Below are 27768 nucleotides of genomic sequence, written 5' to 3' on the forward strand. Positions count from 1 at the left end.
GCACCGGTGCCTGAATATGGACGACACAGATGCGAAAAGTGCTCGGGATGCCGACATGGATAGATGAAATGGATGCGTGAGCAGACACGGCGCGCTCGAAATAGGTCCCATCATGCCAGCAATTTATACGTATCGGGCTCTCAGCGGATCACGCTTTTGGGCATCCGAATAAAATTGAGCCAAACTCTGGTTGCCACACTTTCTCTACTCAATTCAACGCTGCTTCACGCTAATTCCCAGCTCTAATTTCTCGTTTCAATTCACAGCGGCGACAATAAAAGAGGGCAGACATGGTGCTTCTGGATAACGAAAAGGCAAGCATATGCGTTTACTCACCACCTTGCATTCCATGCAATCCACACCACTAACGCTGCTATTCCCTCTGTAGTTTCTGGCAATGCTGCCGGACCTGTTTGCTGATACCAAAGAGAAGGGCAGCGTGAACCTGAGCATTAAGCGGTACGACTACACGCAGGGAAAGAAGCGCAAGACAACGCAGAACAGCGAGGAGGAGGCGATGCGGCAGATGGTCGACAAGCTGTCGCTCGACGACAAGGAGTATGCGACGCTGGTGCGTGCTGCGACAGAGAAGAAGAAGCTCAGCACGCTGGTGGCCCCAGGCGACCTTGATTCGTTCCTGGCGCATTACCATGGCGTGTTCCTGGCATGCGTGGCCAGCATGAAGAAGAACGAGCGGGCGAGGAAAAAGAAGCTAGCTGTCAAGAAGGCCACGTCAGCGAAGAGGCTGAAGATGAAGATGAAAGCCAGGGCAGCAGCAGCCAAGGAGCAGCAGCAGCAGCAAGAGTCTTAGAAGATATCTTTAACCAAAAAATGTGAGCGCCAATATGTGAAGTTTAAATCGAATACCAGCTGTCTAGGGCTGGGCAGGAGAGCGCGTCTAGGGGGTGATGGCAGTCGAGTTGGCAGCGTGCGTCACGCTGTTGCGCTCGGGCAGCAGCCAGATGCCCATTTCTTTGCGCAGCTCTTCGACGTCGCGGGTCCACATCTCCTCCCAGTGCACGCCAATCAGCGGCTTTGCCTCGGACCCGCACTGCAGGGCCCACGGCAGGTAGTGCTTGAAAAAGCGCTCCTTCTCGTCAGCCGGCAGACGCAGCGGGCCAAACAGGCTGGCTATCAGGCCGACGGGCAAGCCGGTCTGTCGCCACTCAAAGACCTTGATGGCCAGCTCCTCGACGACCGAGATGTCCATGTCCAGCAGCGTGTGGTAGAAGTCGTGGCACTGGCGGTAGCGCAGCAGCAGATACGCGTTCTCCTCGTTGTCAACGAAGCGCACGGGCGGGCGCGTGGCCCACGAGATGCCGTTGCGGTGCATCTGGTTGTAGTACGTGCGGCCGAATGTGCCATCGGGCAGGTGCTGCAGCGCCGACCACTGCTCCGGTGTGAACGAAATCTCGGGGCGCTCCTTCAGGATGCGGCGGCCGACCGGGTCGTTGAGCATCTGCGCGCGCATCTTGCCGAAGAACGGGTTGGCTGTAGCATCGCCCAGCGCTGCAATGTGCGAGCCGTCGGTCGGGTCGCCGAAGCCCATCAGCGCTGAGCCCACAGCGATTGTCAGCTTCTGGATCGGCGTCGTTGGCTTGTGTGTTGCGTACAGCGGCTGCATGCCGCGGTCCGAGTCGGGCTTGGCATCAGGGCTGGTGAACCCAGCAAGCGCCTTGAGCGCAAAGTACGAGGCGCCCGCCAGGGCTGCCGACGGCATGGCTCTGCGGGCGACGGCGGATACGGTTCCAACCAGGGACATGGCGCTGGTAGCTGTGCTGGGTGGGAAGAGAAACGAAAAGAACAGTGATTCGTCACACCCTGCTGGCCGCTGATGGCCAGGTTTTCCCAGCGCCTTTTTACTCTCCCCATTATGCATCCACGCACGGTAATACTCAGGGCGGCATTGCCTGCCAATCCATGGCTAAACCTGGGCATGTGCTCCCCACTCGGCAACGCTTGTTCAGAAGCGCACCTCCTGTGTCGGCCGCCCGTACGCCAGAAGCACTTCGCATATGCCGTGCTCGGCGACGAGTATGCCAAGAATATAAGCCTCTCGCTGCCCTCAGGCCCAGTCACTGCCACCCCGCGCCCATCTTTTCTCTCTGCTCCGGAAAATAAAACCTCGCAAAGACAAATTATTTTATTTACTGCTCTCATATGGAAGCACCCGCCGTACGCCCCCGGCTGCGAAGCCGGACATTCCCCTCGCGCAGGAGTACCAGTAGCCTCGGCAGCGGCAGCTTTCTGGGCAGCACCGAGCCCCTGGTATCGCTGAGCGACACGGTCGTGGAATGCACAGGTGGGGCCAGATCACCGCTCGACTGCTCGCCCATCCCACAAGCTAGCAGCGTGCAGAGTGCCTCAGGCCTTTCTTCTCCACTCCTGACCCCGTTCTCCTCGTCGACCATTTTCAAGCTTCACACCTTTCCCTCGTCGCAGCAGGCCAGACCGCGCACGCACTTCGAGGAGCTCTTTGACATTTACCCGGACACACCGCCTGCCCAGAGCACCAACACGTTTCACAGCACGTTTGTGCTTGACGACAGCAACGACAGCCCAAACGCCACAGCCCTACGTGCAGCAAGCACACCGTCGCCACTGGCGTTTTCACTGCCCTCCACCAACACGCTCGCCATGAATCTGAGAAAATACGCAACCAGCGAGTCCGAGAGGTCTGCCAATAGCAGCAGCCCGTCAAAGTGGTTCCACTTTGGACGCAGGCAGCACGCAGAGGACTCGGTCGACTCGTCATCAACCGAGGGAATGAGCAGCAGCACGCCCAGCTCCCATGCCTCACTGGCCGGAGCGGTCCACCAAAACAACCACACAAACAGCCCGCACGAGGTGCACTACCACGCGCTGGGAGAATGTGGAGGCTACTTTGTCGCCCCGTCGTCCCCCGCGCAGGATGGGCGCCAGGAAGTCAGCGAAAATGACAGATACAGCGGTGTCAGCAATGAGACAGCCGAGGCTATGGCCACCCCGCTTACCGTGCCCCACACCCCCACCGCCCCAGCAAACAACCACAGTCCACAGTCACAGCACCAGCGTGCGCCTGTACGCCTGGACGGCCGGGATGCGGACACGCCAAAAGTCCTATCTGCCACTATCATCCGCGAGGTAGGTACCGTTTGGGAAGGCAGGCACCCGCCCTTGTCTGCCAAGCAAAATCCACATGGCACACGCACAGAAGCTGTGTTTTCCCTCTGGCCTTTTGATCTGCCTGTCAACTGACCTGATAACCTCGCATTGTTTCCCTTGTGTCATGCGAAACATTCCATGTGTAGCTGCGCGAGCTCTTGCCGGTAAGACAGCGTCTGGCCAAGTCCTGGCGCCTGGTCTACAGCATGGACCAGCACGGCATCAGCATGAACTCGCTGCTCTCCCGCTGTGAGAACGCCGGCCCAATGGTGCTGGCGATAAAAGACACAAAAGGCAGGGTAAGTAAAATCGGCCACGCAGAAAAATGTGCATTCACACATATAGTTTGGGGCACACCTATTGAGCACTGCGAGTGACATATGCATACCCGCCATTTGTAGGTCTTTGGGGCGTATCTGAATGAGCCTCTGCGGCTGAATCCCAGCTTCTACGGCAACGGCACATGGTAAGTGCAGCACGATTGGCCAGACACTAGACAGACACATGCAAGTACACTGATGCATCTTTGCTGGAGGGTTGTAGTTTCCTGTGGAAGGCGTTCAGGTCGTCGCCAGAGTCACGCAAAAAGGACGCCGTCAAGCAGTTCAAGTACACCGGCGACAACGAGTACTTCATCCTGTGTGATCCAGATTTCGTCGCCATTGGCGGTGGTCGCGGCAAATTCGGCATGTGGTTCAAGAGCGACTTTCTGCACGGGTACTCGGCCCGGTGTCCGACATTCAACAACGAGCCACTGTGTGTCGATCCGTCACACCCAAAGAGCAAGCTGCCAGATGCACAGCAGGAGTTTGTCGTCGCCCACCTCGAAATCTGGGCGTTCAGCTCTTAGGGCACTTCATGTCTTATTTTGTAAAGCACACATTAAAAAGTTCAGTGAGTGACTCAAGCCAGAGCATCCTTTAGACCGCTAAACTCATCTGGGCGCGCGCTGCTCAAACGCTGGATTCCAGCCTACACTTATGCGATAGCCATGTTAGCAAACCTACACATTATGCATCCATCTCTTCATCAGGGTTAACCTGTCCATGTTACCTTGACGCTCTCTGGCGCATATCCTTGCAGTTTCCTTGTTGTCATGATAATGACGCTCTGGAGTCTGTCGATTCCTACACGAGAGCATCCAATACTTGGCTGAATGGTTCGGGAAGCAGACCAATCGAGATAGCCTGAAATGGCACCCTTACCTGCTGTCTTGGAACTCTGCTTTTTCCCTGTCATCGCCCACGAGATGGCCAGGCCCGCCAGAATCTCATCTGCATGCGCACCGACCCTGGGTGGGCAGGCATCCATCAGTTCTCCCAGTTGCTCGACCGAGACGAGCTGCAATTCAAGTATCTCGGGCATCAGATATACAGGTGCCCGCAGATTCTGCAGCACCACACCCAGCAATGGCTTCAGATATCTTGCCACGGCCGGACCAAGGGCTTTGCACACTGGTGCAATCCACCTGCACAGCACGGTGCTTGCCATGACATTATCTGACACATACATGCTGTTGCGCACAATGCAGTCGGCCATCCTCCACCATGCAGCCGTGTACTTTGGGTTGTCCATCCGCGGGTACAGTGTCTGGGACACACGCACTGCTGCCGCAAATGCCACATCCATGAGCTGTGTGCCTGCACCTGCGCTCTCACCACTGCGGAATACCAGAGAGTCGAGCACGCTCTTCTCCAGTAGGCTGGCAATACCGGATTTGCGCAGGAACTCGCGGTCCATGCGGTCCAGCAGACGCAGCACGAGCTTGATACCACGCACTTTCATTCCAGCATCGTAGTCTTCGGCCAGATCAAGGGCTACCGGCAGGATGTACGAAATAACTGCAACCATGTCGTCATCTGGTAGGTGCTCGAACGCCCACATAAACGCTGCAATGCACTGCTGGTGGGTTCTCCACTGCTTGTTGTCGGCCAACATGCGCGTGTCTGCTTTGCTGTTGGATGAGTCCAGCACAAACTGCGGTTTAGCCGTTCCAGAGGACGCAAAGTACGGTCGTACGCGCGAGTCGCAGATGGCCCGAAACATATTCTTGGTGATAATGCCGCTCGAAGAAAGGTTCAGCTGCTCCGAAATAGCCACGAGCCATTTGGTGCCAGCCTTCTGAACTGCAGCTGAACTGCTCCACACAAATGTATCCTGTGCCAGACTACCTGCAACTGCCAGTGAATCGACCCACTGCGCATGGGCTACCTTCGACACTCGATCCGTACCGAGAAAACTATCCAAGCTGCTGAGCCTTTGGAGAAGTAAACTGCTGTCGCAGTCTGCCGATTTGCTCATGGCAGAGAGCTGGTCCCAGATATCGTCGCAGAAGCGTGAGTAATTCATTACTATGAGAGAACTAGTATACTGAGTTTAATCTGTAGAGCGACACCTATTGTACAGACAGCCTTTTTCATGTTTGCTATATGAAAGTTGCACAGTGATGTGATGAAGTATGGAATACGCTATATTTTGCTGTTTTGATTTCCAACTAAAACACCATACGACTAACCAAAATACAGTGGCAAGTGTTACCGAGCAAGCTCATCTACTATGCTAACAGAATAAACTAAGAGTACTACTGGAAACCGACGTAGGTACACCAAGTACATCCTTCACCGTTTAGCAGCTTGTAAACTAGCCTGGCAAACCCAGGCTCGGCTTATCTGCCTGTATACATGAGTCTGTAAAAAAAAGACTATCATGCTGTATTTTGGTGACCACATCTACTCTGGCATGCCTGACCCAACAACTCAGAATGGACTCGCAATAGACAGCCGCTCTCCTTGATAACTCAGAATATGCGATTCATGAGCGGGGCTGCTGGTAAGCCAAACAATAAGCCATCGATGGAGCAGCATGCAGATTCCTTACCAGCGCTTGTGTTCAACCCCAAGAAACCCGTGTTGCTGTATGAGAGTTTTGCATTGGACATCAACGACTAGCTGGAGATGTTTACTTATCCTGGTTACTCATTCTAGCATATCTCTTCGGGCCGATAACAATGCAACATACAAGCCAAACATTTGGCATGTAGAAAGCAGTACCATGATAATAAAGTGAGATGAGTGAGGATATCACCGGCAAAGTATATTGCATTCCAAACCAATAAAGAATCACAGGTTGTATTTAAGCAGGTTGACTAACTGTTTCAATAACACAACACTGGCATTAGATCACGTAGTTGAAACCCCAATTCCAAGCTACACTTTAGCGACTGGCGATGAAGCAAGGGGCCGAATTTGGGGAACAGCACCAGCAGCAACTGTGGACAAAGCCATAGATCATAGGATCCAGGCGTCTCAGCAGAACTGTGCAGATACTATATACTTGATTTCTTTGCGCTACGTTGAAGAACAGGCTATCAGCTCAACAGCGGCGTACTGGGAGGATGATTGCACTGGTTTGGCATGACTTGCTATTCTGCACAAGCGCTACGAGTACTGCTATTAATCTCATCAGAATGCTAATCCCGTGCGATCCCCACAATGGGGCACGGTTTATAATAATCAATAGTTGAATTCCAAATGCCCAACTATTTCCCTGGCTTGGTCGCCCAATTGCTAGTTTACACATACAACTTCACGAGAAAAAGTACGCACCAATTCGCACCGCTGTTGCAATTGACTAGAGAGACAGGTTTTCTTGTTGAGACGGCAATTAACACTTGCACCTGCACCTGCACCTGCACTTGCACTGACAATCGCGCTTTGACGCGTCGGCTGGCAAACTGTAGGATGAACGGAATCAACTACTCTGGAACAACACAGCAGCGCTCAAGCGTGCAGTCTGTGCCCAAAATCAGCGACGACCAGCTGGCAGAGATCCACGAGGCATTCTCGCTGTTTGACACCAACAAGGACGGGCTGATTGACTTTTTCGAGCTGAAGGTAAAGCCGTGGAGGCTGGTCACATCGTAGTGATGGCTCGGATGAAGTGACTGTGAACATGTTGGCTGAGATACGGCTCGCTGCGGCCATCAACACTGTAGGTTGCAATGAGGGCGCTTGGGTTCAACCAGAAGAAGCAGGAGGTGCTGCAGATCCTTCAGGACCACGGAACAGACGAATCGTCAGGGAGCATTGACCGGGAGAGCTTTACGCGCGTAATGGCGGATATGATCTCTAGACGCGACCCGGTCGAGGAGTACCGGAAGGCATTCAAGCTTATTGACGAGAACAACAAGGGAAAGATCACTGTGAGCAACCTCGAGCGGATTGCGCGTGAGCTTGGCGAGACCATCTCGAAAGAGGAGATCCAGGCCATGGTCGATGAGTTTGACCTGGACCAGGACGGCGGCAGTAAGTGCACTATGGAATTACGTATTATGCCAAAGGTATACGCACTTGCTAACCAAGTCCCCTGTGCTTTATGTGCACGCATGTAGTTAACGAGGATGAGTTTATCAAGATCATGACGAGTGGCCAATAGGTTTATTCTCCAGCGTGAGCAGCCGACGGCAATGCAAACTGCTTCACCGGTCCTCTCCCATTCCATTGTCGACACACTAGCTCCAATGTCTTTCGTATAAAAGGAAACATGTATTAAACGCCCTCATGGAAATGAAAAGGGATAAGGGATAGCTAACTGCGCGAGGCTTGCATCTTCTAAGCAAACAGGACGGACGAGGCAGCGCTGGCGGCATACCTGAGGACAAAGTACGATGGTGTAATTATCGAGAGGAACTGGACCCACATGAATGCCATCTCCAGCAGCAGATTGTGCGCCTTTGCATCCTTCGTGTCATGCAGCACGGGCTTGTCTGCAGGTATGGCGTCGTCCTCGTCGTGATTGTGCGGGAAGCGTCCGAGCTCATAAAACTTGTCCATGCGCAGGTCCTTCTCGACGAACACCAGGTTCATCCACATTGCGAACCCCTCGTCGTCGGTGGGGATATCGGCAACTGCATACCGCTTAACGTGGATGTGGACCTCGCGCGGATACACCCCCTTTCCGTACATGCTGACCAGCCCGTACTCGTCCTCTGGGATATCGCCCTTTTTGAGTCCCTCATAGCCGACGGTCAGATCGTATACGTACGAAATGTTGCCGCGCAGCTGCTCCAGGCAGAAATGGCTGCCGTGGGCGCGTGGCAGCAATGTGTTTGCGGGCTTGCGCAGCCCCATCTTCTTTGCATACGCATTGGAGATCTCAATGCGGTTCTTGCACACAACAGTGCCCTCGGGGAAAATCAGCAGCCATGCTGGGTCGTCATGGGCGACAATGCGCTGCATATGCTCGGTCAAGGTGAGCTGGTCCTCTGCCCACTTGCGCTTGAGAAAGATAAAGTCCAGGAACTGCATGCCCCAGCCAAAGATTGGGACATGCTTGAGCTCGCCCTTGAGAATAATCTTTATGAACCCGTCGCACTTTTCCATGTAGCTGAGGATCCAGATAATGATCCAGTCAAAGTATGTCTGGTGGTTACTGATGAGCATGCAGCCCTCGGTGGCCGTAAACCAGCTTCTGCCAGCAGTTATGCCGTTGGGCAGTAGGTCGCTATCTCCAGTGAGCACAAGTTTGGTGGGCGCCCAGAGTTCAGTGCTTGCAAGAAGAACTGTACAGAACCAGCGCTCGGCTTGCTGGTTGAACCTGCGGTCCAGCACTGGTGCGAGCTTCTTTAGCCAGGGACAGACCAGCAGCTGGCAGGTGTTTATCATAAATGCATGGCCGACAAAGAATACGAGAAAGAGACCCAGTCGAACGTAGTCGAACCCGCGCAGGGGCGAGCTGTTTGTCCGTCTTGTTGGCTGTGTTGACGACATTCCTAGAGCACAAGAAATTCGAGAATAAATTGATAATAATATTATTTAACGCCTGTGGTGGGTGTCAAAGAGCAGAGATGGTGGTGGAAGCGCAAAGCCAAGGAACTCAGGCAGAGGCGGAAAAACGGGCATAGATGTGGGTGTGACCTCTGTCGTCAGGCTGCGTGATTTCGTTACAAATTCTTGCGGCCATGTGATTTTACCATAAAGGCCGATCCCCACGACTGCATCGATTTGAACCTGATATGCATGGGCCGCCTTCGAAAAGATGAGCTTTCTAGTCAACATCCACAGCCTCTGTCTTTTCTGAGCATGAGTATTCTGCCGTCAGCGAGGAAGCAGGATATCCCGCCGTACCAGGGCGACGACGACGTATGCCCTGTGTGCAAGAGCGACCGCTACCTGAATCACAACATGAAGCTTCTGGTCACACCCTGCTACCACAAAATGTGCGAGACGTGTGTCGAGCGTCTCTTTAGCATGGGGCCAGCACCGTGCCCGGTGTGCCACCAGATTCTGCGCCAGAGCAGCTTCTACGAGCAAATCTTTGAGGACCTGACGGTGGAAAAGGAGGTGCGGATTCGCAAGCGCATCGCCATGACGTTCAACAAGCGGCAGGAGGACTTCAAAACACTCAACGCCTTCAACGACTATCTGGAGATGGTCGAAGATATCACCTTCAATCTGTTAAACGACGTCGATGTGCAGGAGACCGAGGAAAAGATTGGCCGATACAAGCGCGAGAACCGCGACCTGATCTACAAGAACATCTCGAAACAGCAGCGCGAAGAGAAGCTGCAGCATCTGATTTCCGAGCAGGAGCGCACCAAGCGGCTGCAGCAGCGCGAGGAGTACCGGCGCCAGCTGATGGACGAGGAGCGCGAGAAGAAAATGGCCAAAGATAGTGTTATTGATGCACTGGCGTCGTCGGACAAAGATGCCAAGGAGATTGTGCAGACCAAGATGGTGCAGCTGAAGCGCTCGTCGCTGAGGCACAGGGATGCCTCAAAGAGATCCAAGTTTGACGTATCTGCCCTGCTGGGCGACCTGGATGAGAACTCGGATGAGGAAAACTCAGGCGATGAGGACATGGAGGGCACCTTTGATCCCACAGAATCGCCCTATGCACCGATCCACATCAGCATGAAGCAGACGTACATTGACCCGAACCCGGCGTTCCGGCACCCGGCGCTGACAGCAGCCGGGATGAGCCGCGAAATCCACCAGAGATATTTGCTGGAAGGCGCTATGTCGGGGCTGTTTGCGCCGCCGCTTTGACATGGTTAGCATGGCTAGAAAATAAATTCATTTCTACTCTTCACTGGAACTGTCGTCCGCCTCTGAATCGCTGCCCTTCTCCCACTCGGCCAGCGTCTCGTCATCGACATAGTCGTAGCGCCAGATGAAGCCGCCCTCGCCAGCATAGAGCACACTGCGGCAGTCGCGCGAAAACGCACAGCATGTTACGGGCTTCACTGACCGCTTGTGCGTCAGATGGCGCAGCAGCTTGCCGGTCTCGATGCTGTAGATGTAGACTGCACCACGGCTATTACCGACACACAGGTAGCTGTCGTCGTAGCTGACGTCAAACCTTGATACCATGATTCCGTGGCTGCGCACATTAATTGAGCGAATGGGCTCCTTCGTGTCCAGATTCCAGTACTCGATGCGGCCAGCCGTGCTTTTGCTCAGGACGTGACCCTGGGCGAATCGGATGCAGTCAATGGCTGTTCCCTGGTACTTCTTTGCCGATAGACACTTTATACTGTCGCTGGCCTGGAATACGAGTGGGTCACCGCTGTGGTCTGTGAGTGACTGGACTGGGACTGGCCATTGGCGGATCTCGCCTTGTGAGGAACCTGTCAGCAGCGATTTGCCGTCGGGATGGAACCGGACCGCTGTCGCGTCGGTCTCATAGCGGCACAGACATTCGCCTGTCTGAACCGACCAAATCCGCACCGTTCGGTCCTTGCCTGCTGACACCAGCAGCCTCTGGTTTGTAGGATGCATCTGCAGATCAATAACTGCCCCTGTATGTCCACGCAGCACCCGGATCTCTCGCGACCAGCCCAGGCTGATGATATGCACCAGCTTATCCTCTCCGCCCATGGCCAGCAGCGCATCGTCGGGGGTGTGCACCCAGCAGCACGTATGTAACGGCAGCGCCGACTCCTCAGGCAGCTGGTAGTGCGACATGATGTCCAAGTGGTCACCCTGATTCTCGTTGTCGTAGATGTTTGCCTGGGTGGCACCAACTGTGCCCAGCAGATTGCTGTTGTCGTTGTTCTCGCGCAGCACAGCCCCGCGCTTGTCAAACTTGCGCTCGTAGTGCGACAGCCCCCCAAGGCCGTGGCCCTTGTGGTGGCCATCACACTCCATTGCGTCCAGGGGCGTAAGGTCATTGGGCCGGTAGAAGTACAGCGCTAGCTGGGCGATGGTGCTGCTGTGGTTCTCGCGCACGATCCGTCGCAGGCGCAGGTTATGAAAGATGTGCTCCTGTGTCAGCGGCTTCTGCTCGGGCTCTTCGCTCTTCGGCCCGTCGATGCGGATCTTCTTGGCCGGGCCGTGCAGCTCCTCGCTGCCGACTGCATCAATACCTGCGGCTGTGGCGGCTGCTGCTTCGGGCGACATGTTTACAACTAGACTGAGGGCAATGCGAATTGAGAGTCAGGTTTCGCACCAGAGCCAGCATGAGCCCAGTTTTTCACGCGTTGCCGCTTCGCGTTCCTGGATTAGGATGTGTGATCAACCAATCAAGCACATCCGCTGGTGATTGGTGGCCCAGCATCCGGGCTCAAAATCACAGTTAGCATGCAGCGCCACGCCTCGTTCAAGTTCACTCACAAAATCCAAAACTTTTTAGTCTTCCACTATTCAGTCATCTTTTTTCTATCCCTTACTATTTTATCCAACCTAAAAACCCCACTTTTCAAGCCATGGCTCCTATTTCAACCATTCCTGCGGGCTTTGACAGCCGGCGTGCTGCCACCGAGTACATCGAGAGCGAGATTAAGAAGCGCATCATGTTTCTCGACGGTAAGACCCGTGCCCTACACACGCAAACTCCGACGTGCCATAGAGCCCCAGCACTAACAAACTCTTCTAACAATAGGTGCAATGGGCACACAGATCCAGGACCTCCGTCTGTCCGAGGAGGACTTCCGCGCTGAGCGGTTCAAGGACCACGCGCATGACCTGAAGGGCAACAACGACCTGCTTGTCCTGACACAGTCCAAGGCGATCTACGGCATCCACCGCAACTACCTTCTGGCAGGGGCCGACTTCATCGAGACGAACACGTTCTCCGGCACCACCATTGCGCAAGCCGACTATGGAATGGAGCATGTAGTGTACGAGCTCAACAAGGTTGCGGCAGAGATTGCGCGCCAGGCCTGTGCTGATATGCTGAAGGAGACCCCCGATCGCCCGCGGTTCGTATGCGGCGCCATTGGCCCGACCAACCGCACGTGCTCGATCTCGCCGTCAGTGGAGAACCCCAGCTACCGCAACGTTACGTTTGACCAGCTCGTCGAGGCATACACGGAGCAGATCCGCGGCCTGCTGGACGGCGGCTCGGACGTGATCCTGGTGGAGACCATTTTCGATACGCTCAATGCAAAGGCAGCGCTGTTTGCAGTGGACACCCTGTTCGAAGACGGCATCTATGAGCGCGTGCCAGTGTTCATTTCGGGCACTATTGTCGACCAGTCGGGCCGCACACTGTCCGGGCAGACCGGCGAGGCATTCATCACCAGTGTCTCCCACGCCGAGCCGCTGGCAATAGGCCTTAACTGTGCGCTGGGGGCCAACCAGATGCGGCCGTTCATCCAGGCCATTTCCAACTTTACCTCGTCCAACGTCATCTGCTACCCGAACGCAGGCCTGCCCAACACTTTTGGCGAGTACGATGAGTCGCCCGAGACCATGGCCGAAAACGTCAGCGTGTTTGCGCGCGAGGGCCTGGTCAACATTCTCGGCGGTTGCTGCGGCACCACGCCAGCCCATATCAAGGCCATCTACGAGGCGTGCAAGGACTTCAAACCCCGTGTGGCCCCCGCCGACATCCGCAAGAGCAAAATGATTCTCAGCGGCCTCGAGCCCCTGATTTACGACGAGAACAGCAACTTCCTGAACGTCGGTGAGCGCTGCAACGTCGCTGGCTCGCGCAAGTTTGCGCGGCACATCATCAACGATGAGTACGAGGAGGCACTGGCTATTGCGCGTGCGCAGGTCGAGAACGGTGGCCAGGTGATTGACGTCAACATGGATGAGGGCATGCTGGACGGCGTTGCAGCCATGACCAAGTTCCTGAACCTGATTTCGACTGAGCCCGATGTGGCCAAGGTGCCGCTGATGGTCGACTCGTCCAACTTTGCTGTGGTCGAGGCTGGCCTCAAGTGTGCCCAGGGCAAGTGCATTGTCAACAGTATCAGCTTGAAGGAAGGCGTCGACGATTTCCTGAAGAAGGCACGTCTGATCAAGCGCTATGGTGCTGCTGTGGTCGTCATGGCGTTTGACGAAGAGGGCCAGGCCGTCACCCGTGAACACAAGTTTGCTGTCTGCGAGCGCTCATACCGGCTGCTGGTCGACAAGGTTGGCTTCAATCCGCAGGACATCATCTTCGACCCGAACATCCTGACCATCTGTACCGGTATGGAGGAGCACAACAACTACGGTGTCGAGTTCATCGCGGCCACCAACGACATCCACACCAGGCTCCCTGGTGCCAAGATCTCTGGAGGTGTCTCCAACCTGTCGTTCTCGTTCCGTGGCAAGGAGACCATCCGGCAAGCTATGCACTCGGTGTTCCTGTACCATGCCATCAAGGCCGGTATGGACATGGGCATTGTCAACCCTGGCTTCCTGACCATCTACGACGAGATCCCCAAGGACCTGCTGGAGATTTGTGAGAATGCTCTGTGGAACCGCGACCCGGAGTCCACCGAGAAGCTGCTAGAGTACGCCCAGACCCACGGCAAGGATGCCACCGCCAAGACCGACCTGGAGGAGTGGCGTCAGCTGCCCGTGCGCGACCGCCTGAAGCACGCCTTGGTCAAGGGCATCACCAAGTATGTTGTGGAAGATACTGAGGAGGCGCGCCTGGACAAGGATAGCTACCCGCGTCCGCTCAATGTCATCGAGGGCCCGCTTATGGACGGCATGAGCGTTGTCGGCGATCTTTTTGGTGCTGGCAAGATGTTCCTGCCGCAGGTTATCAAGTCTGCGCGTGTGATGAAGAAGGCAGTTGCTCACCTCATTCCATTCATGGAGGAGGAGCGTCTGGCCCGACTGAAGGAGTCTGGGCTCGACGACGCAGCCAATGACGACGACATCTACAACGGCACAGTGGTTCTGGCTACCGTCAAGGGAGACGTGCATGATATTGGCAAGAACATCGTCGGCGTCGTGCTTGGCTGCAACAATTACAAGGTCATTGATCTGGGCGTCATGACTCCCTGCGAGACCATCATCCAGACCGTTATCAAGGAGAAGGCTGATGTTGTCGGACTGTCTGGCCTTATCACACCGTCCCTGGACGAGATGATCCATGTGGCTAAGGAGATGGAGCGCGCGGGACTCAAGACCCCGCTGCTGATCGGTGGCGCAACCACGTCCAAGACCCACACAGCTGTCAAGATCTCGCCGCGCTACAAGGAGCCCGTGGTCCATGTGCTCGACGCCTCCCGCACTGTGGTCGTCGTGTCGAACCTGCTTGACGCAGAGCTGCGCGAGGATTTCGCTGCCGACATCAACGACGAATATGAGGAGGTGCGCGATGACCACTACGACTCGCTCAAGGACCGCCGCTACTTGAGCCTGGTAGAGGCGCGTAACAAGGCCTTGAAGATTGACTGGCATACGTCCGAGAACCAGCCGCCCAAGCCCAACATGGTTGGTACCAAGGTGTACGAGGACTACGACCTGAGCCAAGTCCTGCCGTACATTGACTGGAATCCGTTCTTCCAGGTCTGGCAGCTGCGCGGCAAGTATCCGAACCGCGGCTACCCGAAGCTCTTCAACGATGCCACTGTTGGCGAGGAGGCCCGCCGCTTATTCGACGAGGCCCAAGTGATGCTCAAGGATCTTCTTGATAACCGCCGCATTCGCGCTTCAGCCACTGTCAGTATTCTGCCGGCCAACGCGCGCGGCGACGATATCGTTGTTTACTCTGACGAGTCGCGTACCAATGTGGCTGGCACGTACTACGGCTTGCGCCAGCAGGCCGAGAAGGACAAGGAGAGCTCGGACCCGTACATGTGTCTGTCTGACTTCATCGCGCCCGAGACCACCGGAATCCCCGACTACATTGGCAGCATTGCCGCGTCGGCCGGTTTTGGTGTCGACGAGCTGGCCGCCAAGTACGAAGCTGAGCAGGACGACTACTCGGCAATCATGGTCAAGGCGCTGGCTGACCGTCTGGCTGAGGCCATGACCGAGAAGCTGCACCAGGACATGCGTCGCGAGCTGTGGGGCTTTGCGCCGAATGAGTCTCTTGACACCCAGGACCTGCTGAGCATCAAGTACCAGGGAATCCGCCCAGCTCCTGGATACCCGAGCCAGCCGGATCATCTGGAGAAGCGCACCATGTGGGAGCTCGGCAATATCGAGAAGACTACCGGTATTGAGCTGACCGAGAGCCTGATGATGCATCCCGGTGCGTCGGTGTGCTCGCTGGTGTTTGCTCATCCCAAGTCGTCGTACTTTGCTGTGGGCAAGATCACCAAGGAGCAGGTCGATGAATACGCTGCCCGCAAGAACATCACAGTCGAGGACGTCGAGACGTGGCTACGCCCGATCCTGTCGTACGATCTTTAAAATGCTTTAGATACACTTTGCCAATTGGATGAGAGTTTTGCCTAGTGCCTGAGCATCCTGTATATGCTGGCAGAAAACATCAGTGTTCAAATTTAGCCCACTGCTCTTTCTGCGTTTGACCAGTATGGCCAATACATATTTCTGTCACCGCTAAGTATTTTTAGTTGCATACTTAGCAATTGTGCCTTTTTGTCTTGACAACTGTCTCTTTTTGCAGTTCTCTATAAATAGTAGGCACACAATCAATCTAATTACTCCCGCTGTATGATACAACCTTTCTATCTATTACGTCCAAACAAGCTCAATTGGTTGGCCAGTGCGCCACGGTGGTGGCAGTATAAAATGCATCGCTAGACCCATTCCACTGCCCATTTCTCCTCTGCACACCCAGTTTTTGCTCTACCTCTCCTGACTTGAAATGAAACTCTCCTTTGCCACTACCTTCCTCGCCGCCGCCACTGTGCTTGCTGCTCCGTCCCCAAACGACTACGACAAGCGAGCTGTGGTTGTCAATATTGCTAGTCTTCAGCAGGCTGCCAATAATTACCAAACCTATGTGAACCAGCTCAACAACATCCTATCCCAGATGCAAGACACACAAAACAACATTCTGAGCAGTTTTCAAGGCAGCGCACGGGCCTCTCTGAACAGTGCTCAATCGGATGCCACTAACAAGATCCACGGGGCTATCGGGGATATCTCGAAGATCGTGTCCGGAATCAACGGTGCCATATCCTCGTACCAGGGTGCTGATGGCCACGCTGCTGGTCAATGGAACTAAAGGGCAATCCGTTGATTCGAAGGAGTAGTTTTCAGTTTATGCCCAGTATCAGAATGAAGATTGTATAACCAAATAATGATAGACCAGTGCTGTGACAACGAGTGCATTGGTTTGCAATACAGTGTGAACCTGTCTGATTAGAAGATACCTTTACTGCAAGAGAAAAGACGTGCAGCTTGCTGGATAGCCAGCTATTTTTAGATTGGGATTATTGCAATGGAACTAGAAGCTGATTCTGTTGCACGGCTTGCCTAGGAACACCTTCAGTAAAAGCAATACCCGTTTGACCATACATTCCATATCACTATGCAGTAATGAATCGGCCAAAAATAGATGTTTGTTGGCAAAAGTGCCCCCTCCAATGTCCCAGCCTCGTTGTTCATGCATTGATTACCTCAGCCGTGCTGTGTCGTAAGAGGTACAAAATGCATCTATAAATACATTCCTATGCATGAGCTGATATCTTGAAGCAAGATCATTCGTGTACACATGCCATCATGGATGACGCTTCCAGCGCCTGCCTTTTGTTTAAATTTAGCACACGCCCCTCCATTGTTGTCTGTAACTTGCCTAACCGGACTGTATATAAAGCCATGTAGTCGCAGTGGTCCTCAGTACATCAATTTGCAATCGCAACATACACCACCTTCCTAGTACAAAAAACTGTCTTCCAACCACCACAAGAACAAAAATGAAGCTTGCTACCATCCTTGTCGCCCTTGCTGCTGTTGCCCTCGCTGCCCCCACACCTGATGCCGATACCACAACTCATGTCAAGAGAGCCAGTGTCAGCTACAACCGCAACACCGTCAATAACGTTGTGGCCTCTGACCAGAGCATTTCTGCTCAGCTCAGGGATGCTGCCAACCGCTTGCAGCAGAATGCGAAGGCTCTTGCCAGTGGTAGTGGATCGAGAATTGCTGCTGCTAGGCAGGCACATATCAATGCTGTCAACGCCGTCAATAAGGCCATCCAAGCTACCAATGCCGCTGCCAGTGGCACCAAGCGTCTTCTGTAAATATCTATCAGCCATCTATCTTAGCCAAAATTTATATAACTACCTGTAGATCTCTCTGAATATTGCAGACTTATATGTTTCCCAGGCAGACGAGGGAATACAGATACATGGTACTCGGTGCTACCGCCCAACAGTAATTGCCCGCTCAATTTACAACTAGGATCAGCAAGAGGCATGTTTTGAAGGCTGGCGCCTCACAGGCAGCAAGGTGCGGAAATTGAGTTGAAGCCTAGGTGCAGCTGCTAAATGGCATGCATATGCAGTTCGGCATGGGCCCTTTGGATTGTTTCCCTGACATGCATTCGCGATATCCGGGTTCGTCACAGTGGGTATTTTTAGACCCGATGTGCTGGCTGCGTTTTCACTCAGAACATCCCATTCACCAAGACTCTTTAGGCAATCTGGATCTGCACGCCCTTTATACTTGGCAGATCAGGTTGTCAAAAAAGCTGTTTATAGCAAACGCTTGCTGATGCACATGCCCGGACCTGGTGTAGTGACCGGCGTTATTCTGAGGCGTACTCAACAACCACAAAAGCCGTATTGAATACGACATATAAATGCCGGTGGCACTCCTGAAGCCGCCGGTTACACCTCATCAGCCAGCTAACTCCTCACTATAACCCTCTTAATTTCACCTTCATCAATAATATATAGGCGGCCATTTAGACAATGTATGTCGTCTCGTCCATTCTACTTTTTGCAATCGCTCTCATCGGCCAGCAAGCGGCCCAGGCTCTTCCTGCAGAGTCCAACAGGCATCTGCACAAAATCTTCAGATACCCAACAGGCACAAGCACCAGGTCGGGCTCCTACATAGTCGAACTCCATGCCGAGCATGACGCTCGGGCGGTTAAGGCGGCCTCAGCCAAGGCCAGGTCCATACTCAAGCGGTCAGTTGGGCAGTTCAGTATTGGTCACCATTATGACTCGGTGCTCAAGGGCTTTGCAGTGCATGCTAATGAGGACCTCGACCCCGAGCATTTAGCCAGGCTTCCTGGTGTCAGGCGGGTGTGGCCTGTTCGCAGACACAATATCGTTGACAGCCGTCCCGTCGCACACACTAGCATCTACTCTGGCCAGCACAGGCACACTGGCGTTGAGCGGGTGATGCGCGAGCTCGGACTTGATGGCAGGGGAGTCAAGATCGGCATTGTTGACAGCGGCGTCGACTACACGCATCCAGAGCTCGGTGGGTGCTGGAAGACCCCCGGCTGCCCGTGGCAGAATGGCAAGGATTTTATTGGGGACTTGCATGTCGAGGGCGACGCTAACCCGATTATCAAGCCCAACCCGACTCCGATGGACTGCTACGGACACGGCACCCACGTCGCCGGTATTATCGCTGCCCGCGGGCCACGGGTTACAGGCATTGCGCCAAACGCTACTCTGGGCATGTACCGGGTTATCGATTGTCAGAACGGATCATCAGATGACATCATCCTTGCTGGTATCGAGGCGGCTTACAAGGATGGCAACGACATCATTTCGCTTTCCATCGGCCAGCAGGGATGGTCGGAGGATCCTGTGTCTGTTCTATGCGAAAACATAGTCAAGAGGGGCGTTGTGGTAGTTGTATCGGCCAGCAACAGTGGATACAGCGGGCTGTTCACGTCTGCGAGTCCTGCAGTGGCAAATGGAGTCATCAGTGTTGCCTCCATCGACAATTGGGAGTATACCGGGACACAAATCGAGGTGGATGGGAAGCTTGGCAACCAAACGATCACTGCATCTGTTCCGAGCAACGACAAGCTCAGATTCTTCTTTGAAAAGCCGGTTCCGCTCGTCCTTGGTGTCACCGCAAAGGGCAGCGCTAACGGCTGCTCCGCATTCGATCGGTCGTTTAAGGACAAGGTTGTGGTGATTGGCAGTGGCAAGTGCACCGTCAACGAGAAGGCGATCAACGCCCAGGCTGCTGGTGCAATCGGTGTTGTTCTTGTCATACCCGAGGTTCAGGCACTGTCTGCTGGGAAGACGAACTCGACGGTCAGGATCCCTGTTATTGCTGTTGACACATCTCACCAGCAGTATCTCATAGATAGTGTCACTAAAGGCCCGGCCACCATCGCTGCACCCAAGCGTGAGCTGGTGATAGTTGAGGATCCAGCAGGCGGGCAGGTATCTGGGCTCAGCTCCAATGGACCTACACCTGAGCTTGCTATCGGCCCTGTTGTTTCAGCTCCTGGCGCCAACATTTACTCCACGTATCTTGTCGCAAACGGTGGCTATGATACCAAATCCGGGACGTCGATGGCCGCGCCGTACATTACTGGTGTTGCCGCTCTTCTGAAGCAGGCTCACCCCGATTACACGCCGGCCCAGATTCGCAGCACCCTTGCTACTACTGCCAAACCTCTGAGAGACCCCAAGACGCACCTCAACATCCACCCGTACCAGAGCGGCAGCGGCCTGGTTGATGCATATGCAGCCATCACAACACGCGCTCAGCTGTTCCCGTCATCGGTCATCTTAAACAATACCGACATTGGCACATTGACGAGCATCCCCAATGTCCATATCCCTGGATCTGTCCGTTGGGCTCGCCGCACTATCACGATTCAGAATTCCGATGCTCGTCGGCCGGTGCGTGTCTCCCTAACACATTCTGCTGCCGACTCGTTGACAGCGTGGCACGCCAACGGTACTCTCGCTCCTCCAGTGCGTGTGTGGCCTGCGGAATCATCCATTATTGGCGACAAGAACAAGCTGCCGCAGGTATTCTCCGTCGATTCGCAGATATCCAGCTCGATCGGTCCTCGCCAGCACCGTAAGATCGACGTCATCATCGTTGCTCCATATGGGCTGAAGGAATCAGAGAGGTGGTTCTACGGCGGGTTCCTCAACTTTGAGCTTACATGGGGTGGGTCTGGCGACGATGTGCAAACATATGTCGTCCCGTATGCTGGGTTCAACGGAGACTTCTCCAAGCTCGATGTACTGGCTGAGCCCACGAGCGGCTTCCCCCAGATTGTCGACACGGACTTGAAAACACATGACGACCTGACTACCTTTGGTGCTGCTGCCAACAACACGCTCACTCTTGAATACCGTCTGGATCTGCCTTCACGTCTGGTCGCTGTAACACTACTTGATCGGAGAAACACTACTGTCGGCTACCTGCCTGATGGATATATCGAGTATGCCACTCGCAATATGCAGGATGAAGGCAGCAAGTTAAATGAGGTGGAGATCAGCGGAACCGTTTACACAGACCACAAGCTCTCCAAGAAAATCCAGGTGCCGAGCGGACTGTACCGGGCACAGATTAAGGCCCTACGCCCCTTTGGCGATGTCAACAAGGCGTCTGACTATCAGACATGGGTTTCGCAAATCTTTTCTATCGCTTAATAGCATCTAATATTGTATCCGGAGTATATGTTTCATCTACTGCACTGGGTAGGTATCGGTCAACAATGGCTATCGGCTTCATATCCTGTCTGGCAATGTATTTCGAGGGCATGACCATTCTACATGCCATAACGACGATATCTGAATTGGACGGCACAAGGTGTGCTACTTCGGAATGGTCTTGCATCAACACGTGTACTTGGTTTGACAGCCCCCCTTTTGAATTGGGTTTCAGCCTGTGTTTTGAACCACCCAGTTCTGTTGTCTGTTGGCTGGCTGTAGATGCTTTTCTAGTCGGGCTAATTTCCTTATTAATTCAAGCGTGCGGCAGCATCAGGTTACACGACAAGTGCGAATTGTCACCACCGCGTTGCTGTGTTTGGAGCTGGTTCGGTGCAATATAAATGTGGGTCCCTCTATTCGCCCGCAACAATGAGTGTGAGACGAGAAGGCTGTGCGCAAATATTGCTTGCGGACATAAATCGGAAGTCGAGTGGCGTTGCAGAACGGAGCTGCATGGCTGGAAATGGAAATGGGCACGCAAGGGATGCCTTCTCTCCCTTTTTCTTTCCCGAGTGGCCGGAGAAAGCGCAGTTGACGTTGTGACAAGGGGCCCAGCCACAGCGCTCTTGTCGATTCACAAAACACTAGTTGCCGATACCCACATGACTGGGTGTTTACGACAATTAATGCACTCGCTGCTTAAATTGAAGGGACAGCGAAAGGCGCTATTGCTGGAATAGAGCAGTGAGGGGTTGTCATCTAGTAGCACGGGATGCCGGGGTGGCTGCAGCAACGACAATGGAGGTTGCATTCAAGGGCTGATGAATTTGGCAGGCGGGAGGTTGCCAATCTGCATCCCGCCTTGCATAAGTCACACTGCCCTGCGTCCTGCTGGCCCTTGTGCTGGCGGGCGTGTCACTCTGAGCGCATCCAGCATCCTGCAAAAACCAAAAATAAAGGGTAGGGGTACCCATATGACCCTTCATTTGCCGAGACGCCCACTATATGCGGGAAAAGCTCAACGATAATGGATGGGCAGGACACCCACATGCACTGTGCATAAATTTTTTGCATTCTCCTTCCAAGCTGCAAGGGATGTGGGTGCCAGAAATAAAGCAGGATGGCCTGTCGGGGGAGGGGAGGGAGCGGGCATTCGAAGAAGAGCGAAATGGTTGGCATTGTGCCTGGGCGACTGCATGCCCAGCCGTACCGGAGCGTGGAACTGGCAGTGCAGTGCTGAATGGCTGCGGCTGCGGCGATGCCGGGAAGGGAGCAATTTATTTGTGGACAGCACGTATCCCTGAATCTATTTTATTGTAGTCAATGACTCGCGACGTGTCCTGCAGCAAGGTTCCATGCCAATCGGAGAGCAGCCGAGGGCCAAGACATGCGGCCGCGACGTCATGTGCACTTGGCCAATTAGCCGTCTAGTATAGTGGCTGCTATATATATGAGCCCATAGAGAACCCGGCTGCCGAGGCATTCGCTAATGTAAATAGCGTCCCCGGGCAATAATCGAAAAATTGGGGATGCCTGTGGCGAGGGTGTGGCTCGCACACACTTGGAATGGAGACGGAGCTGGCAAAGGCTCCGAGGCAGCAGGAGTCATCACCGAATGGAGAATAGGGAAATCGCCCGTCTGCTACACAGATCTAGTCCCCCGCGCCAAGGCTGGATCGCAGGGCATAGCGCTCTCACAGAAGCAGGAGGGGAGGTTCGGATATGCATAGCCCTCCCCAAATGTCAATTTGTCAGCATCGACTGGGCGCTGGCTGTGCTTAAATCAACAAGACAAAAAATTCACCGCAGAAGGGGCGGCCGCGATCGACACCACCGCGCATCCTGCGCTGCCTTATTCTGCCAGTGCACGCGGTTCCTCAGTGCGTCGCCGGCGGGATTTGCCAGGAACGCAAGGGGCCGTATCCAAGAACAAAATAATGCGCCGGGTGATAGTAGAATCAAGTTTCCTGGGTGTTGCTTTGTTTGCTTCTGGGCGTCCCTGGCAAGGTCGCTTGGCAAGGCCCAGCTGTGCGGATCTCCTTTTTGCAAACGGGCAAATATACAAAACCAAAACAAATGTCTGCATTGGAAGTGCGCTGCACGCAAGGATGATAGTGCGTGGTTCTCACTGTCTGGAGATGATGTGGGCTGTGGTGGCGATCGCGCTAGAATTAGCAGCTGCGGGTATGGGCAGGGGGTAGCCGATGCTGGCAAGGCATCTTTGTTTATGAGCTTGTGTGCAATCCATGCTGTGCTGCATAGATTCCATGCTGTGCCTGCACCATGGCAGCAGCCATCAGTGATGGCCCACTGCATGTAGCGCGGCATGGAATCATCGAGGTTCCTAAAAGCTGCTCAGCATGGCTCTCAGTGTGGCTCCAGTTTCGGCCATTGGGTCTGGCTTGGCCAAGAGATCAGCGAATTATGTCATTGACGGACAGCAAACACGCTTGAAACCCGATTAGCGAGGGGCGAGGATCGGAGAAAGCCGTGCCAACAGCAAGCAGTCAGGGCGCCAGCCAGTGGGATTCCCCCTTGTGTCTACAAAGCCCACCACAGCCAAAGAACACAGAACAGAAATCGCAGCCGCCATCCTTCTCCACCCACAGTGCGATGGACCGACGAATCAGCGATTTCACACGCGCAGGCATCGGGTACGCAATAGGCATGCACATCGAGCACCCGCCGCGGCAGCATTTGGAAGGAACCAATGTTCGCATTCAGTGCGAATTAAAAGGGACATGGCGGTTCTATTTTTACCCCTTTCAAGGGTCGTGCAAGCGCATGCATCGGGACGGGGAGAGCACGCATGGCTTGAGCTGCAGCTGAGCAGAAACCTTTGTCTCTTGGGCCAGGGACATCACCACTCTTGTCGGCATACACAGCGGCGATCCGCGGCGACGATTTGCGTTTCTCCATTCTACAAACATACCGAAGAGCAGCCGCGCGTATGTCTGCCCACTTCTCCTTGCGAAATCGTCTAAACTCTCAAGGCCACAATATATCCAGAGACTGGCCAGCCGGCCTTGCTGGCCTTTGTCCTGCCGATCAGCACATACTGGTCTGCACGCAAATATGTATCCGGATCCTTGTTTAAAAGCTGTTTTCCAGCCGAGAAGGGCTGGGAATGGAGCTTGGAGTAGGGGCGGACGACAGTAGATCACATCTGTATGCCTGCTCCACTGAGCATAAAGCGCACATGAGTACTTTGGCCAGGTCACCAGGTGCATGGACAACAAGCATAAGGACGACATGCGTTGTTGTTTTGCTGCCAGAGTGTGCTTGCCATCGCCTCTTGCATGGTTGTGTCTGGTGATTGTCGCTTGCCATGGGCTCTTGCGCAGAATTCGAGTGCGGCACGACATATCAGCCGGACAGAGAAGAAAAACAGGTGTCGATGCTGGTGTCAGGGACGGAGTAGTGGGCTTTGTACGGTGTCAAATTGCAAATGTATGGAAACGTAAAGCAAGGAAAAATTAATGCATTTACTGCGCGCGGGTTGAATGATGCATGCTTGTGATGAATTGGTGCAAAGTGCCTCAGTAGTAAGCCATGGGGCCAGCAGCCGCGGTGCGGGGAGCCGCAGTAGACGGCTGCTTTGGCATGCTGTGATGGTACTCGTGCGATGTCGCCGGGGATCCCGGAGCGACATTATTAGCTGCCAGCATGTGGACTGCCGGAAGCCCATACGGCTGAGTTGGTGCCCGCTGACCAGTCACCTGCGGCTGCTGATATTGCTGGGGGACAGATGTGGGCACGCTCGCCGAGTGCCGCTGGGCATGGTGGGGATGGGCATGGGGATGGGCATAGGGATGGTGGACAGGGGCAGTGTTGGCATAGTTTGGCGTGCCATACATGCCAGGGCTCGCCCGGTACGGGTCGACAACAGGGTCGAGGAAGACAACTTTGCGCGGGCTGCCATTTCGCCGCGACTTTGACGACAAGTGCGTGCGGTAGTGCTGCATCATGTTGTCTTGCCGCGAGAAGCGGCTGGTGCAGCCCGGGAACAGGCAGGGGAAGTTCTTCTCGCCCGTGTGTATCCGCTGGTGGCGGGCCAGGTGGCCGCTGGTGGTGAACGCTTTGCCGCACCCGGTGAATGTGCACTTGTACTTGCGCTTGGCCATGGTCTTGTTGGTCTGTGTGGGAGGCGGAGGCGGTGCCTGGCGGTGGAGCGGCATCACAGGGAGGCTGTGCGTCCGATTGTTAGCCGGCGGGGGCACTGCTGATGACTCGGATGTCACTAGTCCCACAGCCTGGACCAGCGTGTTCAGGGAAGGCAGCGATGACGGGGCCTGTTGCGGTGTGGCGCCAGGTGTTGACTGGGCGCGGAACGGGCTGTAGCTAGCCGTTGAGTACACGGGCGAGGGCCCAGGAACAGACAAGCACCGCTTGCGGTCGTGTGTGGCAGCGGGATCCTGGTCAGAGTCATTGAGGATGCTGACTCTGCTTCCGTCGGCAGTCTTTGTTGACAGCGACGGGATTGAATGGCGCGCGCACTTCAGGGGTGGCGGCCGAGCGTAAGAGCACTCGGAGAGACCCAGGTGCATCGGGGTCCGCATGGTTGCGGGACCCGTAGCCGCCGAGTGGTTGATGTGGTTGAAGAGGCCCGGCGAAGAGCGGGTGCTTCCAGGAGTGGTGATTGCAGGGCTCATTGTGGGAATAAGAGATGTGGGGTAGATGTCAATGTACAGACGAGTGAAGGGAGAACCAACCTTCAGGAGTATTTGTAATAAGAGCAAGAAGAGAAGGACTAAAAAGGACAGTGGTGATGCAGGTAGAGGAAAAGAATACACGAGCTCAGCAATTAAAAACAAGGTCAGGTACCCGCCAGAGGAAAGGGAAAAGGGGGAGGAATCAAGGCGCTTCTATATAAACGGCGGGCGCAGAGGCAGGAGCCTGAGCGCCTTTTGCTTGCCTGCTGGATTACCAACCCGCACTCTCTTCAAAGTACAGGAAAATGGCCAGCATGCGTCGCCCGTCGTAGCCAGAATAAGGTAAAAAGGTTTCTGATACGAGGAGCGGGGGGTGTAGAGGGGAGGGGTCGATCTACCGGGCCGTTTCTATTTGTTTGTTGGTCGAGTGGCGGAGCTCACTGGTACAAAAAGGGGGAACCGGGGACAAAGTCCATCGGGTGGCGGGATGCGAGAAGGGGTGGGTGATCGCCCCTCCTTGTCGCTCGGTAAACAACCGCCCCCTCAAGCCCACTGTGCATGGCCCTGGCGTGCCAATGTGGATGAGTTAGAGCGCTGTGACATGGCGCCTCTGCAACCACGGCCGCAGGTACCGACATACACAGGTACAGACACAGACACAGGCATGGACATAGCCATTCGCACCAAAACAAGCAGGAAACCCGATACAGCCGCTAGTGGAAGGGGGACCCTTTGGGATTGTGGGGAGAGCACAAGCTGCTCTGACGAGGCAATGCGAGCAGACAGACTTGGCAGCAACGGTGACCAGTGGAACCTCAATGCAGATGCGAAACAGGAGCGTTAGTGTACTACATTGCAGCTGCTTTTGGCAACTCAACCAGGCCACAGCGATGAGTGTTGCAATCGCTCAGGGATAGGAAAAAGCAGAGATCGGCCGCTGCCAGCAGCATCTGGCGATTAACAGGCTGCCCATGCATGAGTTTCAATGTCTTTTGCGGCCACCTCGCTCTTCTCACTGGCACTGTCGAACCAAGCGGATGCTGCACCAGATCCACCTTTCATAGGCCAGGTCCATGTCGAGTGATGTCAGTAAAGAGAAAACTGGTTTTATGTCATTACCAGTTGTTTACCGCGCGCGCGCCGTCCTGTCTCCCTCCCCCGCCTTGTTCTCGGAAACCGCACTGTGTGACAACGTAGAAAAATTAGTAACAGTGCAACGGGTCAACAAAAATTGAGGCCAGCGAATTGCGGTTTGGGAAAAAGAATAGTAAATGATGTCTCTACTGTCCGGGGCACACAGCAAGTTGTCATCTCTCCAGGCATCAGTGGATGCCGGGCCGAGTCTGTGACGTGACTAGCAGGTTTGAATGCAATTGCCGTCCCAGCATGGTGTGTGCGTGCCTTCGTGTCGCCCTGTCACCTCGAAAAATACCAGCTGTTCTGGCACGGTTCACCAACCCATGTTCACAGATGAAAGGTGTGGGCTCCCTTTTTTGTTGCCCACCACCCTTCCTTAACCATGCCCTCACACCACTTGCTGCTACTTGAAATCAAAACAAAATGGTGCAGTGCGCTACTGTCCGTTGGAGGGAATAGGGAGGTAATAAAAAAGAGGGACAGGCACGAAGCTGGACAAATGAATCCCAGGAAGCGGAGACAACAGAAAGTGCATGCGCTTGCAGTCTGTCTAGCTAAAAGGCTGTAATCATTGTCGGTTCAACTGAATACAAGGAGAGGGAGAAGGTCAGGGATAATGCCGGATCCTTCTTTCGGCACACACAATATCTGCATTCTACGCTCACCCCTCCCTTCCCCCACCTCGCTGTCCAGTCGGTCCCCTTTGCCCATGACCGGGCTGGCTGGATCGACTGGTGGTGTGAGCTAATGAGGCACCCCTATGCGCATGTAGTGAAAAGGGACACACCAACAAACAATAGCTGTTTGAAAACCTGAAGCGTGTAATCCATACGCAGACGCTGCATGAAAGGGAGATGGCAGGAGCAGCCGTGCCAACAAAATAAACAGGGCAGTGCGTGTGCTTTGTTTGCAGGATTTATACGTTGGTGTTTAGAGCCATCCAGCCCAGCCATCGCGCTCTTTGTGGATTGAGAATAGCCCCATGCATGGACAAACAGACGGACAACACTGAATATGATTAGTTTTGCGCTTTCCCAGACCGAGTCCTCCAAGTTGGCTGAAGAAGAAGGTGAAGCAGGCGGGTAAAAAGGAGGCGCATTG

General features: G+C 54.4%; 16 protein-coding genes across 16 annotated transcripts; 9 read left to right on the forward strand and 7 right to left on the reverse strand.

The window, feature by feature from the left end:
- Positions 1 to 240: 240 nt before the first annotated feature.
- On the forward strand, positions 241 to 811 carry DL89DRAFT_284227 (signal recognition particle, SRP9/SRP14 subunit; the record flags this gene model as incomplete). Its single annotated transcript, XM_040889771.1, has 2 exons — positions 241 to 314; positions 389 to 811. The coding sequence occupies exons 1-2, from the start codon at positions 291 to 293 to the stop codon at positions 809 to 811; spliced, it is 447 nt and encodes a 148-aa protein (XP_040743415.1). The 5' UTR covers positions 241 to 290.
- On the reverse strand, positions 441 to 1820 carry DL89DRAFT_267888 (ubiquinone biosynthesis protein COQ4, mitochondrial). The gene has a single exon (XM_040887705.1). The coding sequence runs from the start codon at positions 1760 to 1762 to the stop codon at positions 899 to 901; it is 864 nt and encodes a 287-aa protein (XP_040743416.1). The 5' UTR covers positions 1763 to 1820; the 3' UTR covers positions 441 to 898.
- Positions 1821 to 3317: 1497 nt separating this feature from the next.
- Positions 3318 to 3994, forward strand: DL89DRAFT_223906 (TLD-domain-containing protein; the record flags this gene model as incomplete). The annotated part of the gene is made up of 4 exons (XM_040884665.1): positions 3318 to 3443; positions 3546 to 3610; positions 3688 to 3902; positions 3939 to 3994. Coding segments are annotated over 4 exons (462 nt in total), but the record flags the coding sequence as incomplete, so codon positions are not given.
- Positions 3995 to 4047: 53 nt separating this feature from the next.
- Positions 4048 to 5530, reverse strand: DL89DRAFT_323056 (uncharacterized protein; the record flags this gene model as incomplete). Its single annotated transcript, XM_040891371.1, has 3 exons — positions 4350 to 5530; positions 4198 to 4271; positions 4048 to 4116 (listed from the first exon to the last, which is right to left on the reverse strand). Exons 1-3 carry the CDS (start codon positions 5491 to 5493, stop codon positions 4048 to 4050), a joined length of 1287 nt encoding a protein of 428 aa, XP_040743418.1. The 5' UTR covers positions 5494 to 5530.
- Positions 5531 to 6701: 1171 nt separating this feature from the next.
- On the forward strand, positions 6702 to 7686 carry DL89DRAFT_267892 (EF-hand). The gene is made up of 4 exons (XM_040887706.1): positions 6702 to 6741; positions 6884 to 7037; positions 7139 to 7448; positions 7535 to 7686. The coding sequence occupies exons 2-4, from the start codon at positions 6885 to 6887 to the stop codon at positions 7576 to 7578; spliced, it is 507 nt and encodes a 168-aa protein (XP_040743419.1). The 5' UTR covers positions 6702 to 6741; position 6884; the 3' UTR covers positions 7579 to 7686.
- DL89DRAFT_267894 (uncharacterized protein) lies at positions 7660 to 8999 on the reverse strand. Its single transcript, XM_040887707.1, has one exon. It carries the CDS (start codon positions 8910 to 8912, stop codon positions 7755 to 7757), a length of 1158 nt encoding a protein of 385 aa, XP_040743420.1. The 5' UTR covers positions 8913 to 8999; the 3' UTR covers positions 7660 to 7754.
- A 186-nt stretch (positions 9000 to 9185) lies between these two features.
- Positions 9186 to 10225, forward strand: DL89DRAFT_267895 (CDK-activating kinase assembly factor). The gene has a single exon (XM_040887708.1). It carries the CDS (start codon positions 9225 to 9227, stop codon positions 10188 to 10190), a length of 966 nt encoding a protein of 321 aa, XP_040743421.1. The 5' UTR covers positions 9186 to 9224; the 3' UTR covers positions 10191 to 10225.
- Positions 10226 to 10733: 508 nt separating this feature from the next.
- Positions 10734 to 11543, reverse strand: DL89DRAFT_223786 (WD40 repeat-like protein; the record flags this gene model as incomplete). Its single annotated transcript, XM_040884656.1, has 1 exon — positions 10734 to 11543. A coding segment is annotated over one exon (810 nt), but the record flags the coding sequence as incomplete, so codon positions are not given.
- Positions 11544 to 11787: 244 nt separating this feature from the next.
- On the forward strand, positions 11788 to 15824 carry DL89DRAFT_323060 (methionine synthase-like protein). The gene is made up of 2 exons (XM_040891372.1): positions 11788 to 11948; positions 12025 to 15824. The coding sequence occupies exons 1-2, from the start codon at positions 11849 to 11851 to the stop codon at positions 15726 to 15728; spliced, it is 3804 nt and encodes a 1267-aa protein (XP_040743423.1). The 5' UTR covers positions 11788 to 11848; the 3' UTR covers positions 15729 to 15824.
- Positions 15825 to 16131: 307 nt separating this feature from the next.
- On the forward strand, positions 16132 to 16550 carry DL89DRAFT_267897 (uncharacterized protein). The gene has a single exon (XM_040887709.1). The coding sequence runs from the start codon at positions 16147 to 16149 to the stop codon at positions 16507 to 16509; it is 363 nt and encodes a 120-aa protein (XP_040743424.1). The 5' UTR covers positions 16132 to 16146; the 3' UTR covers positions 16510 to 16550.
- A 557-nt stretch (positions 16551 to 17107) lies between these two features.
- DL89DRAFT_267898 (uncharacterized protein) lies at positions 17108 to 17660 on the forward strand. The gene has a single exon (XM_040887710.1). The coding sequence runs from the start codon at positions 17201 to 17203 to the stop codon at positions 17525 to 17527; it is 327 nt and encodes a 108-aa protein (XP_040743425.1). The 5' UTR covers positions 17108 to 17200; the 3' UTR covers positions 17528 to 17660.
- A 472-nt stretch (positions 17661 to 18132) lies between these two features.
- Positions 18133 to 21193, forward strand: DL89DRAFT_267899 (subtilisin-like protein). Its single transcript, XM_040887711.1, has one exon. It carries the CDS (start codon positions 18200 to 18202, stop codon positions 20873 to 20875), a length of 2676 nt encoding a protein of 891 aa, XP_040743426.1. The 5' UTR covers positions 18133 to 18199; the 3' UTR covers positions 20876 to 21193.
- A 436-nt stretch (positions 21194 to 21629) lies between these two features.
- On the reverse strand, positions 21630 to 22062 carry DL89DRAFT_267900 (uncharacterized protein; the record flags this gene model as incomplete). Its single annotated transcript, XM_040887713.1, has 1 exon — positions 21630 to 22062. A coding segment is annotated over exon 1 (215 nt), but the record flags the coding sequence as incomplete, so codon positions are not given.
- A 91-nt stretch (positions 22063 to 22153) lies between these two features.
- Positions 22154 to 22963, forward strand: DL89DRAFT_267901 (uncharacterized protein). The gene has a single exon (XM_040887714.1). The coding sequence runs from the start codon at positions 22408 to 22410 to the stop codon at positions 22606 to 22608; it is 201 nt and encodes a 66-aa protein (XP_040743428.1). The 5' UTR covers positions 22154 to 22407; the 3' UTR covers positions 22609 to 22963.
- A 282-nt stretch (positions 22964 to 23245) lies between these two features.
- Positions 23246 to 23955, reverse strand: DL89DRAFT_267904 (uncharacterized protein). The gene has a single exon (XM_040887715.1). It carries the CDS (start codon positions 23795 to 23797, stop codon positions 23609 to 23611), a length of 189 nt encoding a protein of 62 aa, XP_040743429.1. The 5' UTR covers positions 23798 to 23955; the 3' UTR covers positions 23246 to 23608.
- Positions 23956 to 24345: 390 nt separating this feature from the next.
- On the reverse strand, positions 24346 to 25885 carry DL89DRAFT_267905 (uncharacterized protein). Its single transcript, XM_040887716.1, has one exon. It carries the CDS (start codon positions 25528 to 25530, stop codon positions 24418 to 24420), a length of 1113 nt encoding a protein of 370 aa, XP_040743430.1. The 5' UTR covers positions 25531 to 25885; the 3' UTR covers positions 24346 to 24417.
- Between the last annotated feature and the right edge of the window lie 1883 nt (positions 25886 to 27768).

This window comes from Linderina pennispora (assembly GCF_002104995.1).
Source record: "Linderina pennispora strain ATCC 12442 chromosome Unknown DL89scaffold_7, whole genome shotgun sequence".
NCBI classification, from domain to species: Eukaryota; Fungi; Kickxellomycota; class Kickxellomycetes; order Kickxellales; family Kickxellaceae; genus Linderina; species Linderina pennispora.

Bases quoted from the DNA above. Each gene is read 5' to 3' on its own strand.
- DL89DRAFT_323060 (XM_040891372.1), top strand. From the start codon at position 11,849: ATGGCTCCTATTTCAACCATTCCTGCGGGCTTTGACAGCCGGCGTGCT. The intron at 11,949-12,024 runs GTAAGACCCGTG...TTCTAACAATAG, and splicing joins GCGCATCATGTTTCTCGACG to GTGCAATGGGCACACAGATC.
- DL89DRAFT_267894 (XM_040887707.1), bottom strand. From the start codon at position 8,912: ATGTCGTCAACACAGCCAACAAGACGGACAAACAGCTCGCCCCTGCGC.
- DL89DRAFT_267904 (XM_040887715.1), bottom strand. From the start codon at position 23,797: ATGGAGAAACGCAAATCGTCGCCGCGGATCGCCGCTGTGTATGCCGAC.
- DL89DRAFT_267888 (XM_040887705.1), bottom strand. From the start codon at position 1,762: ATGTCCCTGGTTGGAACCGTATCCGCCGTCGCCCGCAGAGCCATGCCG.
- DL89DRAFT_267898 (XM_040887710.1), top strand. From the start codon at position 17,201: ATGAAGCTTGCTACCATCCTTGTCGCCCTTGCTGCTGTTGCCCTCGCT.
- DL89DRAFT_267895 (XM_040887708.1), top strand. From the start codon at position 9,225: ATGAGTATTCTGCCGTCAGCGAGGAAGCAGGATATCCCGCCGTACCAG.
- DL89DRAFT_267901 (XM_040887714.1), top strand. From the start codon at position 22,408: ATGCCTGTGGCGAGGGTGTGGCTCGCACACACTTGGAATGGAGACGGA.
- DL89DRAFT_267905 (XM_040887716.1), bottom strand. From the start codon at position 25,530: ATGAGCCCTGCAATCACCACTCCTGGAAGCACCCGCTCTTCGCCGGGC.
- DL89DRAFT_267892 (XM_040887706.1), top strand. From the start codon at position 6,885: ATGAACGGAATCAACTACTCTGGAACAACACAGCAGCGCTCAAGCGTG. The intron at 7,038-7,138 runs GTAAAGCCGTGG...TCAACACTGTAG, and splicing joins TTGACTTTTTCGAGCTGAAG to GTTGCAATGAGGGCGCTTGG. The intron at 7,449-7,534 runs GTAAGTGCACTA...GCACGCATGTAG, and splicing joins CCTGGACCAGGACGGCGGCA to TTAACGAGGATGAGTTTATC.
- DL89DRAFT_267899 (XM_040887711.1), top strand. From the start codon at position 18,200: ATGTATGTCGTCTCGTCCATTCTACTTTTTGCAATCGCTCTCATCGGC.
- DL89DRAFT_267897 (XM_040887709.1), top strand. From the start codon at position 16,147: ATGAAACTCTCCTTTGCCACTACCTTCCTCGCCGCCGCCACTGTGCTT.